The sequence below is a fragment of the Dipodomys merriami genome, unplaced genomic scaffold (assembly GCF_024711535.1).
Source record: "Dipodomys merriami isolate MVZ:Mamm:240054 unplaced genomic scaffold, mDipMer1.0.p SCAF_15, whole genome shotgun sequence".
Classification (NCBI taxonomy): Eukaryota; Metazoa; Chordata; class Mammalia; order Rodentia; family Heteromyidae; genus Dipodomys; species Dipodomys merriami.
In genome coordinates this window covers 11,990,035-12,005,168 of record NW_027202826.1, presented here as the reverse complement: position 1 = coordinate 12,005,168, position 15,134 = coordinate 11,990,035, and the positions used below count along the sequence as shown (strand labels likewise).

Sequence of the window (15,134 nt, the reverse complement as noted above, 5' to 3'; positions counted from 1 at the left end):
CATAACCTTCCTGTCTTTAATAAAAACCACTGGATTTCTAAATAGGATGATTGACTTACATCAGAATGTCTGTTAGATATTTTCCCCACTCTATGCTGTGTGCTTTTTGGGACAGGGTCAGTGAAACTAATTATAGCTAAGGGAGGGGGAGGACCCATTACATGTTTCCCTTTCACAGCCAAGGCCGACCTTACTTTTTGGTGTGTGTGTGTGGGGGGACGAGGGACAGGGGGCTGGACTTGGGGGCCTCCCTGAGCTCTTCGGTTCAAGGCTGGCGCTCTACCACTTGAGCCACAGCACCATTTCTGGCTTTTTGGTGGTTAAGTGGAGATACGAGTCTCACAGCCTTTCTGCCCCAGCTGGCTTCGGACCGCCATCCTCAGATCTCAGCCTCCCGAGTGGCTGGGATTACAGGCGTGAGCCCCTGGCGCTCAGCCTTTAGAAAAGAAAGAAGGAAAACAGAGGGCAACATCCGGGCATCACTGATCACAAGCGGCGGATTTCTGCCTGGGTAGAAAACAAAACGATACCAATCACCAAAGCAGCTATTTCCTCCACTGGCGGTGAAAAGCTCCTCACTTGGCCTGGTTGACAGCAGAGCTCGAAGCTCCGCCCCTAGGGGGCGGCCCCCGGAGAGGAAGACCCGCCCCTTGACCCCGAGGTGGTTGAAGGCCCGCCTCTTTACCCTACGGGCGGCCGCCGAGAAGCTTGTGCGCGCGCGCGTGCGCGGGCTACGTCATATCCGGCGGCCTCCAATTCTGAAGGGGCTGCGCCGCGGAGGCCGCGGTCCGCGCGTCGGGGGTCGGCGTGTCCGGGCGGCTGTCGGGGTGGGCGGCACGGCGGCACCATGGTCGAGGTAGGCGGACGCCGGGGCGCCCGGGACTCGCGTCTCTGCGGGCTGGCTGTCTGTGCTCGCGGGTGGAGAGTGCGGAAGGGGCTGCGGGCCGGGGCCCGGTGGTCTCGGGGTGGAAGCGGGCCAGGCTGCGAGCCCGAGGCCCCGGATCTGAGCCCGGGCCGTGGGGGGGGGGGCGGGCCTGAGGGTCTGCCCCGGGGGGAGGGGTCTGCCAGGCGGCCGGGCCCTGGGGCAGCCCGGCTCGCTCGGGCCCCTGGGGGACTGGACGCCGCCCCGGGCCCTGTGCTCTCCTGTCCAGCGCCCACGGCGCCCTCAGTTCATCGCCGTCCCAGGAAAGGCCGCCGCGCGGGCGCCTTTGCATCTTGCCCTGGCTCGTGGCCGTCTTTCTGTCCGGCAGGCCTAGCCCGCCCTCGCCCAGGTGTTGCTCGGGTGCGTGCACCCCGCCCCAGATCCACAGCAGTCTCCACCATGTTTTTGTTTGTTTCTGATTGACCTCCTCTTTTGCGTAGCCTGGCGCGTGAGCTTCGTCGCTTCCATTTCTGCTCTATGGTTTGCTTTTTGTAAGATGGCCTTAATTCTGTTACCTAAAAACCTTTTTTTTGGGGGGGGTCCCTCTGTAAGACATGGACGTGGAAGGCTCGAAAGACCTTTTCTAATCTGGCTGCCTTTTGAAGCTTCATCTGACAATCCAACCTTCCCTGTCATCCAGGAGACGACCGGGCTGCGTTTCTGGCTGTAGCTCAGTTGCTGGACACTTAGGGGCCTGACATTTCCCCCTGCTGGAATTGTTCTTGCCTTTAGCCTATAAAAGGGCGTTCGTTCTCAGCTTCAATACCTCAGAGAGATGATTCGTAATTATATTTAGTTTTCCTTCTCTACCTCAGCCTCTGGCGTTTCTTCATTGCGCTTCCCAAAGTGTGAAATTATTTTGCTTATTTTTGTCTCTTGCCCCCTAAGCACAGAGCTCACGACAGCCTTTTTATTATCCTCTTGTTAGCTCCTAGCACAGTACCTGCTGGACATAGAGAATAACGACAATGATCACTGAATAACATACATTTATCCCAGGCACTACTCAGTCGCTATGCCTAGTGCTCTGGCCAAGAAGGAGCTCTTCTCTCTAAACTTGACTGCTTTTGTGCGCTACTTGTATAAAGCTTTTTACTCTTTTAAACATGTAAAGTGTGTAACTAGTTTGGCTCTTTTTTTTTTTAACTGTATTTTTTGGTCTCTACTTTTTTGGTACTGGTGCTCAAATCCAGGACGTTGTACTTCTAGGCAAGCGCTTTGCCACTGAGTTACATCCCAGCCTACTTTGTTGTTGTTGTTGTTGATCATGGGGCTTGAACTCTGGGCCTGGGTGCTGACCCTCAGCTCTTCAGCTCAAAACTAGCGCTTTGCCACTTGAGCCACAGTGCCACTTCCTGTTTTCTGGTGGTTTTTGTTTTTTTTTTTTTGGTCGGTGGTGGGGCTTGAACTCTGGGCCTGAGTGTTGTCCCTCAGCTCTTCAGCTCAAGGTTAGCACTCTACCACTTGAGCTACAGCACCACTTCCTGTTTTCTGGTGGTTTATTGGAGATAAGAGTTTCACGGACTTTCCTGCCTGGGCTGGCTTTGAACCTCAATCCTCAGATCTCAGCCTTCTGAATAGCTAGGATTACAGGTATGAGCCACCAGTGCCCAGCAAAGACTCAATTTCTTCCTTCCTTCCTTCCTTCCTTCTTTCTTTCTTTCTTTCTTTCTTTCTTTCTTTCTTTCTTTCTTTTCTTTCCTTTCTTTCTTTCTTTCTTTCTTTCTTTCTTTCTTTCTTTCTTTCTTTCTTTCTTTCTTTCTTTCTTTCTTTCTTTCTTTCTTTCTTTCTTTCTTCTTTCTTTTGCCAGCCCTGGGCTTGAACTCAGAGGCCTGGGCCCTGTCCCTGAGCTTCTTTTGCTCCAGGCTAGCACTCTACCACTTGCCACAGCGCCACTTCCGGCTTTTTCTGTATCTATGGCTCTGAGGAATGGAACCCTGGGCTTCATACATGAGAGGCATATTCCCCAGTTCTAGTTTGGTTTTAATATAGGTTGTCATACGGGTGATTGGTATCTAGAAATATAATTACACTCTCTTTTTAGGAGGTTCAGAAGCATTCTGTGCACACTCTTGTGTTCAGATCATTGAAGAGGACCCATGACATGTTTGTAGCTGATAATGGGAAACCTGTGCCTTTGGATGAAGAGAGGTGGGTGGAGTTCTTGTTCAGTCACTAAAGTATTTTCTAATATATAGAAAAGAGAGGGGAAAGGGAGCTGTCAAAGGTCTAAAAAGTAGAACTAACATGGAGAGGTTATCTGTTCAGTGACAGGCAGCATTCTGACATAATTTAAATTGGTTTAACTTTTTTTGGGGGGAGGGGGGCTTTACCTTTTACAACAAAAATCCATTTGATCACATTTAACAAATACTCAGTAAATGAGTCCCTTTTGGGTGTTTTATTTTATCCTCAGTCCCTTTGGGTTATCAGCTTCTCACTGTTCCCAGGGCCTTGCTGAGTTTATATTGTAACCTGGCCAGTACTTCCACTCCCATCTCTTCTTGTCAGTATGACAAAGATTTTTGAGTGATGGCACATTTTGGTTCATATCTCCAGTTTCCATCTAGGAATGCATTTATGTGCAGTGTTCCTTCTTTGTCTTTAAACATTATTTTACTTAATTAATTTTCTTACTTCATCGAAGAAGCCTATATATTTATAACATGACATTGTTTTTGTTACCTAAAACCTTTTTTGGGCCCTATGTTACTAGGGCATAAATGTGGAAAGCTTGAAAGATCTTTCCTAATCTGACCCCAAAGGTGGATTTCTCTTAAAAGTAAAATGAGTGCATTTCTTTTTTAAAATATTGAACTAATTAAGTAGTTTGATCAGTTCAACAACCCTTTCTATAAATACACATCTATTGCAGGTTGCTATAAATTAATACTTTTTATGTTTAGACATTTAAACATATTGAAAATAAACATGTTGCATGTATTGACTGAAGCTTTTTTTTTTTTTTTGTCGGTCGTGGGGCTTGAACTCTGGGCCTGGGTGCTGTCACTCAGCTCTTCAGCTCAAGGCGAGCGCTCAACCGCTTGAGCCACAGCGCCACTTCTGGTTTTCTAGTGGTTTATTGGAGATAAGAGTCTCACAGACTTTCCTGCTTTTTAAAGGATATATTAGTTTTTTTGAATCAGTTGGATTCTTGAGAACGCATCATGAAATGCATTGCATTTAGGTTTAATGAATGTTATATGATGGATTGTGAGCCAAAGCAAATATAGATGGTGTGGAAATGAACTTGGAAATTTTTGATTCTTTAAAATACTTAGAATCCTACTAGATTTTTATGCTTGATGGAGATTACTTAAACTATTTGAGCACTTTTTACTTGGCTATCTGTAAATATTTGCATTGGTAAATATATTTGAAGTTACATCTTATGTTTATACTCTTTCAATAGTCACAAGCGAAAAATGGCAATCAAACTCCGTAATGAGTACGGTCCTGTGTTACATATGCCTACTTCAAAAGAAAATCTTAAAGAGAAGGGTGCTCAGAATGCAGCGGATTCCTATGGACATAAGCAGTATCCTGCCAATCAAGGTGCGTCAGGGCTTGATTGTGTGCATTTTTAAAGTGCCTTATTAGTGCCTCTCCTTGAGGGTCTAGTTGTAATACAATATTTTGTGGTTGTACTAGTATTATAATAGAAGTCTTGACTTAGTCATGAGAGTAGTAACTGAGGTTGTTAGAGTATGGAATTTTTATTATAGAAAATAAAAGTATTGCAGTGTAAAGCTGGCAGAAATTTCTTACTGTGTGAAGGACATGGTGGAGATTAAGGGAGAAATTTAGAGACTAATTCTACCCTCTTTCAGTCTATCATGGCTATATTTCAGAAAGATGAAAGTCAGTTACTGACATTGTATCGAATCAAGAGAATCCAGGATTCCACTTGAATCTGTTCGCTTAGAAGAAAACCAGAGTGGATTATCATTTGATAGGAAGACCTTTACATACCATTACAATATATGAAGGAATATGAAGGAGTGAGCTTGCTAAAACCCCTCACAGGGAGTGGGCAGGGGAATGACTGAGCTGTTTCAGAGGCCAAAACAAAAATGATCAGCTTGGCTCTGAGGCTTGAGATTCTGAACCCAGGAGATCCAGGAAACAGTTAAAAGGGTTGATACATTTAAAAAGAGGGTGCTATAATGTAAGGTAAATGCAGCTAATGTACTTATATTTTGCTTTTTATGTTTTTGTAGGACAAGAAGTCGAATATTTGGTGACAGGTACACATCCTTATCCACCAGGACCTGGTAAGTGAGCTGTTGCCTTTTAGAAATGTCTTATTCTATCTTGGTAGGCATTGTGTTGGAAATTCAAAGATGATAGACTGTGCCAGGCCTACACAGGTTTATTATGTGGTAGTTTGGATATATATGTGAGTATCTAAACTCTTAAGAATGGTGGAATTGTTAGTGTAGAAGCAGGTCTAATTGAAATGTGCTCTGTGTGTCTGTGTGGGTGCATGTGCGTGTGTGCACGCGCACGTGCGCCCACACACCTGTGGGGTTGTGTGGCCAGGTTGGCACACAAATGGTACATCTGGAACAACAGAGTGAAGGACAAAGGGTTAGTATTTATAGAAACTACTAAAGAATTGGGTGCTTACAATATTCATCCTTGGAAGCATCCTGTTAGTACTTGAGTAACTTCTTAGTTTTTGCTTTTGAAGCTTGTGTCTGAATTTAATCATAATTTGACTTTATTATCTTGGCCTGCTTTAACTATACTGTTCATGATCAGATCAAATTGAAGTTATGTGTTTTGAATAGCATTGCTGGTGGAAGGGTAGAACTGGCCTAGCTGGGAGAAGCAGTGTTGGTGAGGCAGCTGTGGGGCTGACGGTGGCTCTTGCTGCAAGACAGGTGCAGCTGCCGTGCAGAATTTAAGATGAGCCTATACAAATGGACAAGTGGGTGGAATAGCTGTGCAAAACTGAATGTTTCTGCCAGAAAGATATGCTGAAAAAGTACAAGCATGGAGAACTTGGCATCTGTCCCATCTGTTTTCTTGCGGTACTGGCTTTGAATTGGGATTATATGTGCACTTTCCAAGAGTCTAAGCCAGTTCTTGCTTTGTACAGCATACCTTATTTTGCAGTAATGCAGATGTGCCCATCTATATCTCCTATGAGGAGAAAAGCATCTTTTCTGTGGCCCACAGGAAAGTAGATCCACCCACAGGGGTGGATCCTGATGCTGTTTGACAGCTATCATCCAGTCTTAAAAGGCTCAGTGACTGCCAGCTGCTGGTGGCTCAAACCTGTAATCCTAGGTACTCAGGTGGCTGAGATCTAAAGATCATGGTTCAAAGCAGCCCAAGCAGGAGAGGCTGTGAGACTTATTTCCAAAGAGCTCAAGAACACTGTCCAGACCCTGAGTTTAAGCCCCACAAACAACAACAACAAAAGGCTCAGTGACAGATAATCCTGGAACTGGCCTTCATCATTGAGAGACCAAAGCAGCTACAGGAAGCTGAGTCCACCAAGTCCTGTTTTTAACCACAGCGAGTATTGGTCATGAGTGTATATGGACCTCAAATTCCAGGTGCTACCACAGTCTTGTCACAGAAAGAAAAATAGTCAATAAAAGCAGACCCTTGCTCAGTTACTGAGTGGGATTGGGAGAAGAGACAAAACCTAAAATGTATAAAGTAAGAAATGTTAAAGATGTGGTTTATCCTGAAAATTCAGTGCATTCTGGATGAATAGAATATTCTGCACAGATGAAAGTTGTATCTCTGACATCTGATGGTAGGTAGCTTCCTTGGGTGGTTGACTTGTTTTTGATTTGTTTTTCTAGAAAAGATGTTTTGCTAAAAGTCATACACTTTTTCCTTTATACCCAGTAGTGCTTTATATAGTATAGCTCTATGCCATGCAACATTTGAGTATATATAGTATAGCTCTATGCCATGCAACATTTGAGTAAGAATTGTTAGCCTCTTGCCAACTTGGTGTTAATTTCTGCTTCAACATGTTTGCTTGGCGGATTCAAGATAAAACTTACGCTGGGCACTAGTGGCTCACACCTGTAATCCTAGCTACTCAGGAGGCTGAGATTTGAGGATCCCAGTTCAAAGCTGGCCCAAGCAGGAAAGTCCGTGAGACTTTATCTCCAGTTAACCACCAGAAAATCAGAAGTGGTGCTGTAGCTCAAATGGTAGAGTGCTCACTTGAGCTGAAGAGTTGAGGGCCAGCACCCAGGCCCAGAGTTCAAGCCTCATGACTGACAAAAAAAGATAAAACTTATTGTATATGACCATTTTTCTTTACACACAATTGTTATTGATGTGTATACTTTTGACTTGGGAGAACTATTTTTTCAAAACAGCTTTATAATTTGTTTCACATAGATTCTACATATTATATCCTATGCTTTAAACCAGCTGACGAGACCGGTGGCACTTTCAGTTGTATGTTGTCTGTGTTTGCCACTAATACAATACTGTTGACTTGTTTGCACCCTTCATTAACTGCCATTTTCTAACATTTTTTCAATAAAAAGAGAGAAAATGAAAAAATAGTAGAAACAAAGACAAAACATAAGATTACTATAATAAGACTGCCTGGAAATAGCCATCTATGTGTTTTCATCTACTTAATGAGAGATGGGTAGCTACTAAAAGCAGCTAATGCTATTTTCCCAGGGGTTGCTCTGACAGCTGACACTAAGATCCAAAGAATGCCAAGTGAATCCGCTGCGCAGTCCTTAGCTGTGGCCTTGCCTTCTTCCCAGGCCAGGTATGGAGCTTTATACGTATGATCATGAAAACCTTGAAAGTATAGTTTACCATTTTTACTTTCTTTAGTTTTAAATTGGTTGCTTTATAATTGTATTATGTATTTTCCTTTATCAGGATTTATAAAAATTTACAATGGCTGGGCTGTGGAGATTCATACTTACAATTCTAGCTTCTCAGGAGACTGAGATCTGAATATCACAGTTCAAAGCCAGACTAGGCAGAAAGACTCTTATACTCAACCAGCAAAAAGCCAGAAATGGAGGTGTAGCTAAAGTGGTTGAGTGAAAAAACCAGTCAAGAGCACATGGTCCTGAATTAAAGCTCTAGTACTGGCACGTGTATACACATTTTAAAAGATTTTATGGAATATATGATTAGAGGCTTTAATTATGATAATTATGATAATTTTCTTTTCAGGGTTGATGCAAATCGTACTGCACCTGGGGCCTCTGACCGTTCACAGCCTACAGTGATGAATTCAGTAAGTATCAAACCTCAGAAATGATGTCTGTTCTTAATTCCCAGAACATTAGGCATCTTTTTATTTAAAAAACAAAAGAAACACACAAAAAATAAATTTCTGATTAGCAATCTTAGATTTTTTTTTTTTAGTGTGAAAATATTTTAACAACTGCCTTTGAATTAATGTGAAACATTCAATATGACGCTTCAATTGTAATGTGATCTATCTCCTATCTAGATGCTTATGGAGTCTGGCAGTACCAAGAACTCTGCACTGATGGCTAAAAAAGCCCCTACGATGCCCAAGCCCCAGTGGCACCCACCATGGAAACTCTACAGGGTGAGCAGACCTGCATTTATTCTTCTGCAGCAAACATGGTGGCTTTCCACTTCACAAGTCTGTCCACTCTGCCTTTTCTTATACAGGTCATCAGTGGGCATCTTGGCTGGGTTCGATGTATTGCTGTGGAGCCTGGAAATCAGTGGTTCGTCACTGGATCTGCTGACAGAACTATAAAGGTAAGATGCTGTGTAAATGTGTGTCTTTTAAAAATCCTTCTTAATATTAATCATTCTTTGTGCCATCAAACTTTTTCCTCAGCATTGTGTTAAAGGCAAATTCTTGTGAAAAATGCAGTATTTTTTTAAAGATTACAAAACAAAATTTAGTTATTCTATAACCTGTTTTCCTATTTTTCAACATCAAAATTTTTTATTTTTGTTTTGTCAATCCTGGGGCTGGAACTCAAGGCTTGGGCACTGTCCCTGAGCTTCTTTTTGCTCAAGACTAGCACTCTACCACTTGAGCCACAGCACCAGTTCTAGCTTTTCCTGTTAATGTGGTACTGAGGGATTGAATCCAGGGCTTCGTGCATGCTAGGCAAGCACTCTACCACTAAGCCAGTCCAATGTTTGATGATTTTTCTTATTTCAAGTATTGCTATGTTAGTCCTTGTGTCTATGGCTTTTTATTTTATCTTGTTATACTAGATTGTCATAAATGGAACTGTTGAGTCAAATAGTTTTGTACCCAAAGTACAAACTACTTAAAAAAAGAGTGACATAGACATTGTGTTGAAAATGAACTTATACAGTTGTGGGAGAGGGGAGTCAGGAGGGGAAAAACTGGGAGACACTGTTCAAAAAGCAATGTACTCATTACCTGACCTATGTAACTATAACCCCTCTGTACATCACCTTTACAATAAAGATAAATTTTTAAAAAGTGAGTGAATTGGTAGTCGTAGTGTATTTGAGAGTATCCTTTTTAGTGCATTGACTTTGTAGCCCTTTAGAAGTAATCTTCTGAGAATATAAGCAAAAGCAGGTTATTTCATTTTCTAAACTGTTCATTCATACAGAATTTCTAGGGAGGACAAAGTTTTTTACATCTTTGTTTGCTATGTATAGGGCTTCTTAGTTGCTGATGTTGGTGAATTTAAATTTTTTATTTTATTTTATTTCATTTTGGGTCTGGTCGTGGGGCCTGAACTCTGGGCCTGGGCGCTGTCCCTCAGCTCTTCAGCTCAAGGCTAGTGCTCTACCACTTGAGCCACAGCGCCACTTCCAGCTTTTTGCTTATATGGTGCTGAGGAATCGAACCCAGGGCCTCATGCATGCAAGGCAAGCATTCTACCACTGAGCCACCTTCCCAGCCCTGTGAATTTAAATTTTTATTATCAGTAATGGCCTTTCATTATTAGCAATATTGACTCTGATGTATTGCAAATTATTTTCTATTTAAGCATTCCTTTTTATTAGTCCCTCCCCCACTTTTATTTTGTCTCGAGTTATTGTTGACATTTTATACTTATAATTTTTTTTTTCTGGTGCTAGGATTGGAATTTAGGGGCACATTTGGCTAGCTCCAGCCTTTTTATTCTGGTTATTTTTGAGATAAGGTCTCTCTTTTTGCTTGGGTCTGCCTGGACCACAACTCTCCTATATATGCTTCCCTTTGAAGCTAGGGTGCAGAGTGCTTGCCATCACATCTAGCTTTTCTGTAGAGATGGAAGGTCTCATGACATTTTTGCCTGGGCTGGCCTGGAAGCTTGAGCCTCCTCCCAAGCCCAGGCTCCTGCACAGCTGGGATAGCAGTTGTGCACCACTGCATCCAGCAGTTGGAGTTGAGGTGTGGTCTTGCAGACTTTTTGCCCAGGTTGGCCTCAAACTATTAATCTTCCCCATCTCAACATCCCAAGTAGCTGAGATAACAGACATTAACCACTACAGCAGGCCTGTTTTATTGTTTTTTTTTTTTTTTTTTTTTTTTAAAAACTTAATTTTTATACCAAGATTATAAAATTTTGCTCTGTGGTGACCAGCAAAAATAATAAATACTGTTCGTTTGTAGATCTGGGACTTGGCTAGTGGCAAACTGAAGCTGTCATTGACTGGGCACATCAGCACAGTTCGGGGTGTGATAGTGAGCACCCGGAGCCCTTATCTCTTCTCTTGTGGAGAAGACAAGCAAGTCAAATGCTGGGACCTTGAATATAATAAGGTAAGCTTGGATTGGAGGCCCAAAGATAGTACGAGCCACTATCTGTCTTTCTAATTTTCAAGGCTATAACTTTCCTGATTCATCTCCAGGTTATCCGACACTACCACGGGCACCTGAGTGCAGTGTATGGCTTAGATTTGCACCCGACAATTGACGTGCTGGTCACCTGTAGTCGAGACTCAACGGCTCGGGTAGGCAGAACAGGGCTGTGCGTATCGTGTTGTATCTTGTGCACATATTTGGTGTATTCAAGTCTTATACTGTTTGCTAGAGTACTGAGAATAGTTGCTTGAGTTACAATTATCCTACTCCCTCAGCTTCTTGACATGTAGTCTTTCCCACTTAATCTTTGGTTTCACGTGCTCTGCATTGTGGCAGTCTCATGTTCCAGTGTGTCACAGCAGTTGTCCACAAGCTCTGGTATTCAGCAGTCCCATAATAGTCACTAGACTTGCATTACCCTGACCTTTTTGCTTATTTTAGTTTTGACAGCTGTCTCCTGTCTATATTCTCTGTAGTGCCAAGGTCATTAGTTTTCATTTATGCACTTTCTTCACTCTGTTCAGACACAGTTGTTTAGTAAATTTCCAGTTACTTGCCTGAGATAGGAATATGTTCTTTTTGACAATATGTCTGTCGTATTTTTTAGATTTGGGATGTGAGAACAAAAGCCAGTGTACACACATTATCTGGTCATACCAATGCAGTGGCTACAGTGAGGTGTCAGGCTGCAGAACCCCAAATTATTACTGGTATGGTTCATACGTTATCGTTTGTACCCCATTCATATCAGGATGCATTGTAGTTGTACATAGACTTTCTGTATTCACTTTAACTTGGCTTGGTATTGTGTTCATAGTGTTTCCTGAACTCTGCCATATTTCAGTCATGGCCATTTTAAGTTAATTGTTGTAAGATTTCATCTGATCATACTACCCATACTTTTTACATATCATAGAATACGTCAATCATGGTATCTTGTAATGCCTGTCTAGAAAACTTTTGTCAGATGCAATTAAGTATAATTATTAATCTGGAAAATTAAAGTTAGGAGACAAAATATTCTGAGATCGGTAACTTTTTGAACTGATAAGAATGTTATCTTAAAAAAAAAAATGGATCCTAAAGACTACAAAATCATTTGGTCTATTAACTTAAAAATCAGGCATTTTTCTTTTCCTCTCCACTTGGGAATAAAATCATGTATTTGTTATGTTATTCACATTAGCACTAGCTGTTCATTTAACAATGACTTAAACATTTTATCACATTCTTAAAATCTGAATTTTTAAATGCTTTTAAGCATTGCACTCTTTGGAACTTCAAGGAAATAGGGGAGGTGATAGGCCTCCCTCTGTTTACTATATGTGTATGGTATCTAGAATGCTTCATATTTTATTGTATCTAATTTATACACTCTTTTTTCCTGGCCTGCCTTTGTGCTTTGTGTGTGTGTGTGTGTGTATTTTCATTACAGGAAGCCATGACACCACAATACGATTGTGGGATCTGGTGGCTGGCAAGACAAGAGTGACATTAACAAACCATAAGAAATCAGTGAGGGCTGTGGTTTTACACCCACGACAGTAAGTTTTGCTGTTCTCATCTTCCTTAGGTCTTAGCACTGTATTAGCTGTGTTGGCATTTAGTTAGCTATTGTCATTTTTATTTCTTTAATTTTTCATATGCTACTGTTTCATGTTATGGCCAGCATAATATTACAAAGCCTTCTAGGTAGTGACAAATAATGCTCAGGAAGACTTGATTGAAGTCATGGTTAAAAGCTGCATGTTAAGATAGATGGTAACAGGACTGGGCAGGATTTTTATGTCATAGAGTACAGTATCCTGTGGTGTCTGAGACGTGCATAGAGTGGTTCTTAGGGGATGTTAATATATGGAGGGAGGAAAGAAGTAAAAATAGCATTGTAGTGCAGGCATTTAGAAAAGCGGGGCATAGCTTCCCAGCCTATTGTTTATCAGATCAGATCTTACCTGACACATTCTTCTTTCTTTCCTCTCCTCCCTCTTGCTTTTCCTCTTCCTTTGTCCCTCCTTCCTTTTCCCAGTCTTCTTCACTCCCCTCTCCCTTTTTTTCCCTTCTTCCCTCTATCTTCTCCTTTCTCTCCTTTTCTCCAAAATTGTTGCCTATTCATTTGCCGTTTATGTCAGATTTGTCATTTTGCATCTTGATGGTTCTTAACTCAGTGTGAAACATTGGGAAAATGAGTAGAAGTTCAGTCTGATTTCGTTTGGAACAAACATGTTGGTGTTAGGCTTTGCTGAAACATCAGTGATGACACGTGGCAAATACAACTTTAAGCTCTACAGAACTCACCTTTTATTTGACTTAAACCATTATTAATTATTTCTTATTTATTTCAGTTACACATTTGCATCTGGTTCTCCAGATAATATAAAGCAGTGGAAATTCCCTGATGGAAGTTTTATCCAAAATCTTTCTGGTCATAATGCCATTATTAACACGTTGACTGTAAATTCTGATGGAGTGCTTGTGTCTGGAGGTAAAATGAGATTTTTATGATAAATGTGTTTATTTTTCTGTTTGTTTCTGTTAGTAAATAAGCAGACGTTTGTAAAGTTTCTAAGCTGTCACCCGTGACTACATGAATAGGTCACACTGCTGAGACACGTTCTTCCATACCAACAACACATATAGCGGCATAGTTTATATTTTAGCCCTCTTGGTTCCCATGTGATAAATCTAATTTAGAGAATTGCCCAGTTTGGTTAGGGGTTCTGAAACTGAGTGTTAGGTTTGAGTGCCTGTGTCTTTGTGTCTGTACTTGTTACTGTACTGTGTTTAAGCTAATGGTCAGGCCTACACGTGTGTCAAGCTGTCCTGTGGAAGGCCTAACATGTGTCCACTTCTTTCCCTTTAAGCTGACAATGGCACTATGCATCTTTGGGATTGGAGAACAGGCTACAATTTCCAGAGAGTCCATGCAGCTGTGCAGCCTGGCTCATTGGACAGTGAATCAGGAATATTTGCTTGTGCTTTTGACCAATCAGAAAGTCGATTACTGACAGCAGAAGCTGATAAAACCATTAAAGTGTACAGAGAAGATGAAACAGCGGTAAGTTCTCTGATTTCACAAGTACTTTAAGGTAAAATATCAGCCTTGCCAATATGGAAAGGATCTTCTCATTTAATTACAAGAAATAAAGTACTCCTTTCCTATTTGGTAGTACTGAGATTGGTAATTCAGGGCCTTGTGCTTGCCAGGCGGGCTGTCCACCACTTGAGCCATGCCTCCAGTCCTTTTTACTCTGCTTAATGTTAAAATAGGGTCTCACATTTATGCCTGAAACAGTATTCGTCATCCTTTTTGTTGTTGGTGGTGGTGGTCATGGGGCCTGAACTCTGGGCCTGGGCGCTGTCCCTCAGCTCTTCAGCTCAAGGCTAACATTCTACCACTAGAGACATAGCACCACTTCTGGCTTTTTCTGCTTATGTGGTGCTGAGGAATCAAACCCAGGGCCTCATGCATGCAAGGCAAGCACTCCACCACTGAGCCCCAGTATTTGTCATTTTGAACAGTATCTTTCTCTAGGTTTCTATATTGGTCTCAGTGATGCCAGCAAACTTTTAGCTTTTATTTTATTCTCACTTTCCTTATTGTAGTTACTGGGAAAATGGTGCAGTGCAACAACAAAGAATAAATTTCTATGCAAATTAGTTCTAGAATTGCACTTAAGTGCTATCATAATATCTAAGCAGAAATTGTATTTTGCATGATAAACTGTGAAGTGAACTTGGAATGAACCCATGCAGCTTTTGTTAGGCTTGGATGCCATGATCTGTCCGCTGTCTGAACATTATTAGACCTGATAAGTAATATAATTTAGGATTGATACTTGGTTAAAATGGAAGCCAACTAATAGGAAACAGTCTAATAATACTTCATTTCGCTTTTCTGTTTTCAGACGGAAGAAACCCATCCAGTCAACTGGAAACCAGAGATTATCAAGCGAAAGAGATTTTAGTGTGACATTGTATACAGGATGGTTCCTTTTTCTTTTTTTTTAAGCTTGGCATTGATGAGAATATCCAGTCATTTTGTGTTGTGGCTAGGAATATGAAACTGAAACTCAGCTTGCTAGAATCGTGGCTGCTTTTGTTGTACAATAAACTGTCCCTGCCCCCACTGTGTTTTTATTTCTGAAATAAACCATTTGTAACCTTAGTAAGATGTGGATTTCACGTATGCAGGTTTATTGAACACATACGTGTGTGTGTGTGTGTGTGTGTGTGTGTGTGTGTGTGTGTGTGTGTGTGTGTGTGTGTGTGTGTGTGTGTGTGTGTGTGTGTGTGTGTGTGTGTGTGTGTGTGTGTGTGTGTGTCTGAGGGCTTGAGCTCAGAGCCTGTACTCTCGCTCAGCTTTCTTACTGTTAGTCCCCTTATCAGTTGAGCCACACCTCCAGTCTGGCGTTTTGTTGGTTAATTGGAGATGTAATGGCA

General features: G+C 41.8%; 1 protein-coding gene across 1 annotated transcript; it reads left to right on the top strand.

The window, feature by feature from the left end:
* The first annotated feature begins 741 nt into the window (after positions 1-741).
* On the top strand, positions 742-14,859 carry Plrg1 (pleiotropic regulator 1). Its single transcript, XM_070022252.1, has 15 exons — positions 742-856; positions 2,967-3,073; positions 4,335-4,477; positions 5,143-5,196; positions 7,592-7,685; positions 8,105-8,168; positions 8,388-8,489; positions 8,576-8,668; positions 10,503-10,652; positions 10,742-10,843; positions 11,302-11,404; positions 12,130-12,238; positions 13,037-13,176; positions 13,556-13,749; positions 14,600-14,859. Exons 1-15 carry the CDS (start codon positions 848-850, stop codon positions 14,657-14,659), a joined length of 1,524 nt encoding a protein of 507 aa, XP_069878353.1. The 5' UTR covers positions 742-847; the 3' UTR covers positions 14,660-14,859.
* The last annotated feature ends 275 nt before the right edge of the window (positions 14,860-15,134 follow it).

Coding starts and splice junctions, on each gene's coding strand:
- Plrg1 (XM_070022252.1), top strand. Junction 8,669..10,502: donor CTGCTGACAGAACTATAAAG/GTAAGATGCTGT, acceptor GTTCGTTTGTAG/ATCTGGGACTTGGCTAGTGG. Junction 12,239..13,036: donor GTGGTTTTACACCCACGACA/GTAAGTTTTGCT, acceptor TATTTATTTCAG/TTACACATTTGCATCTGGTT.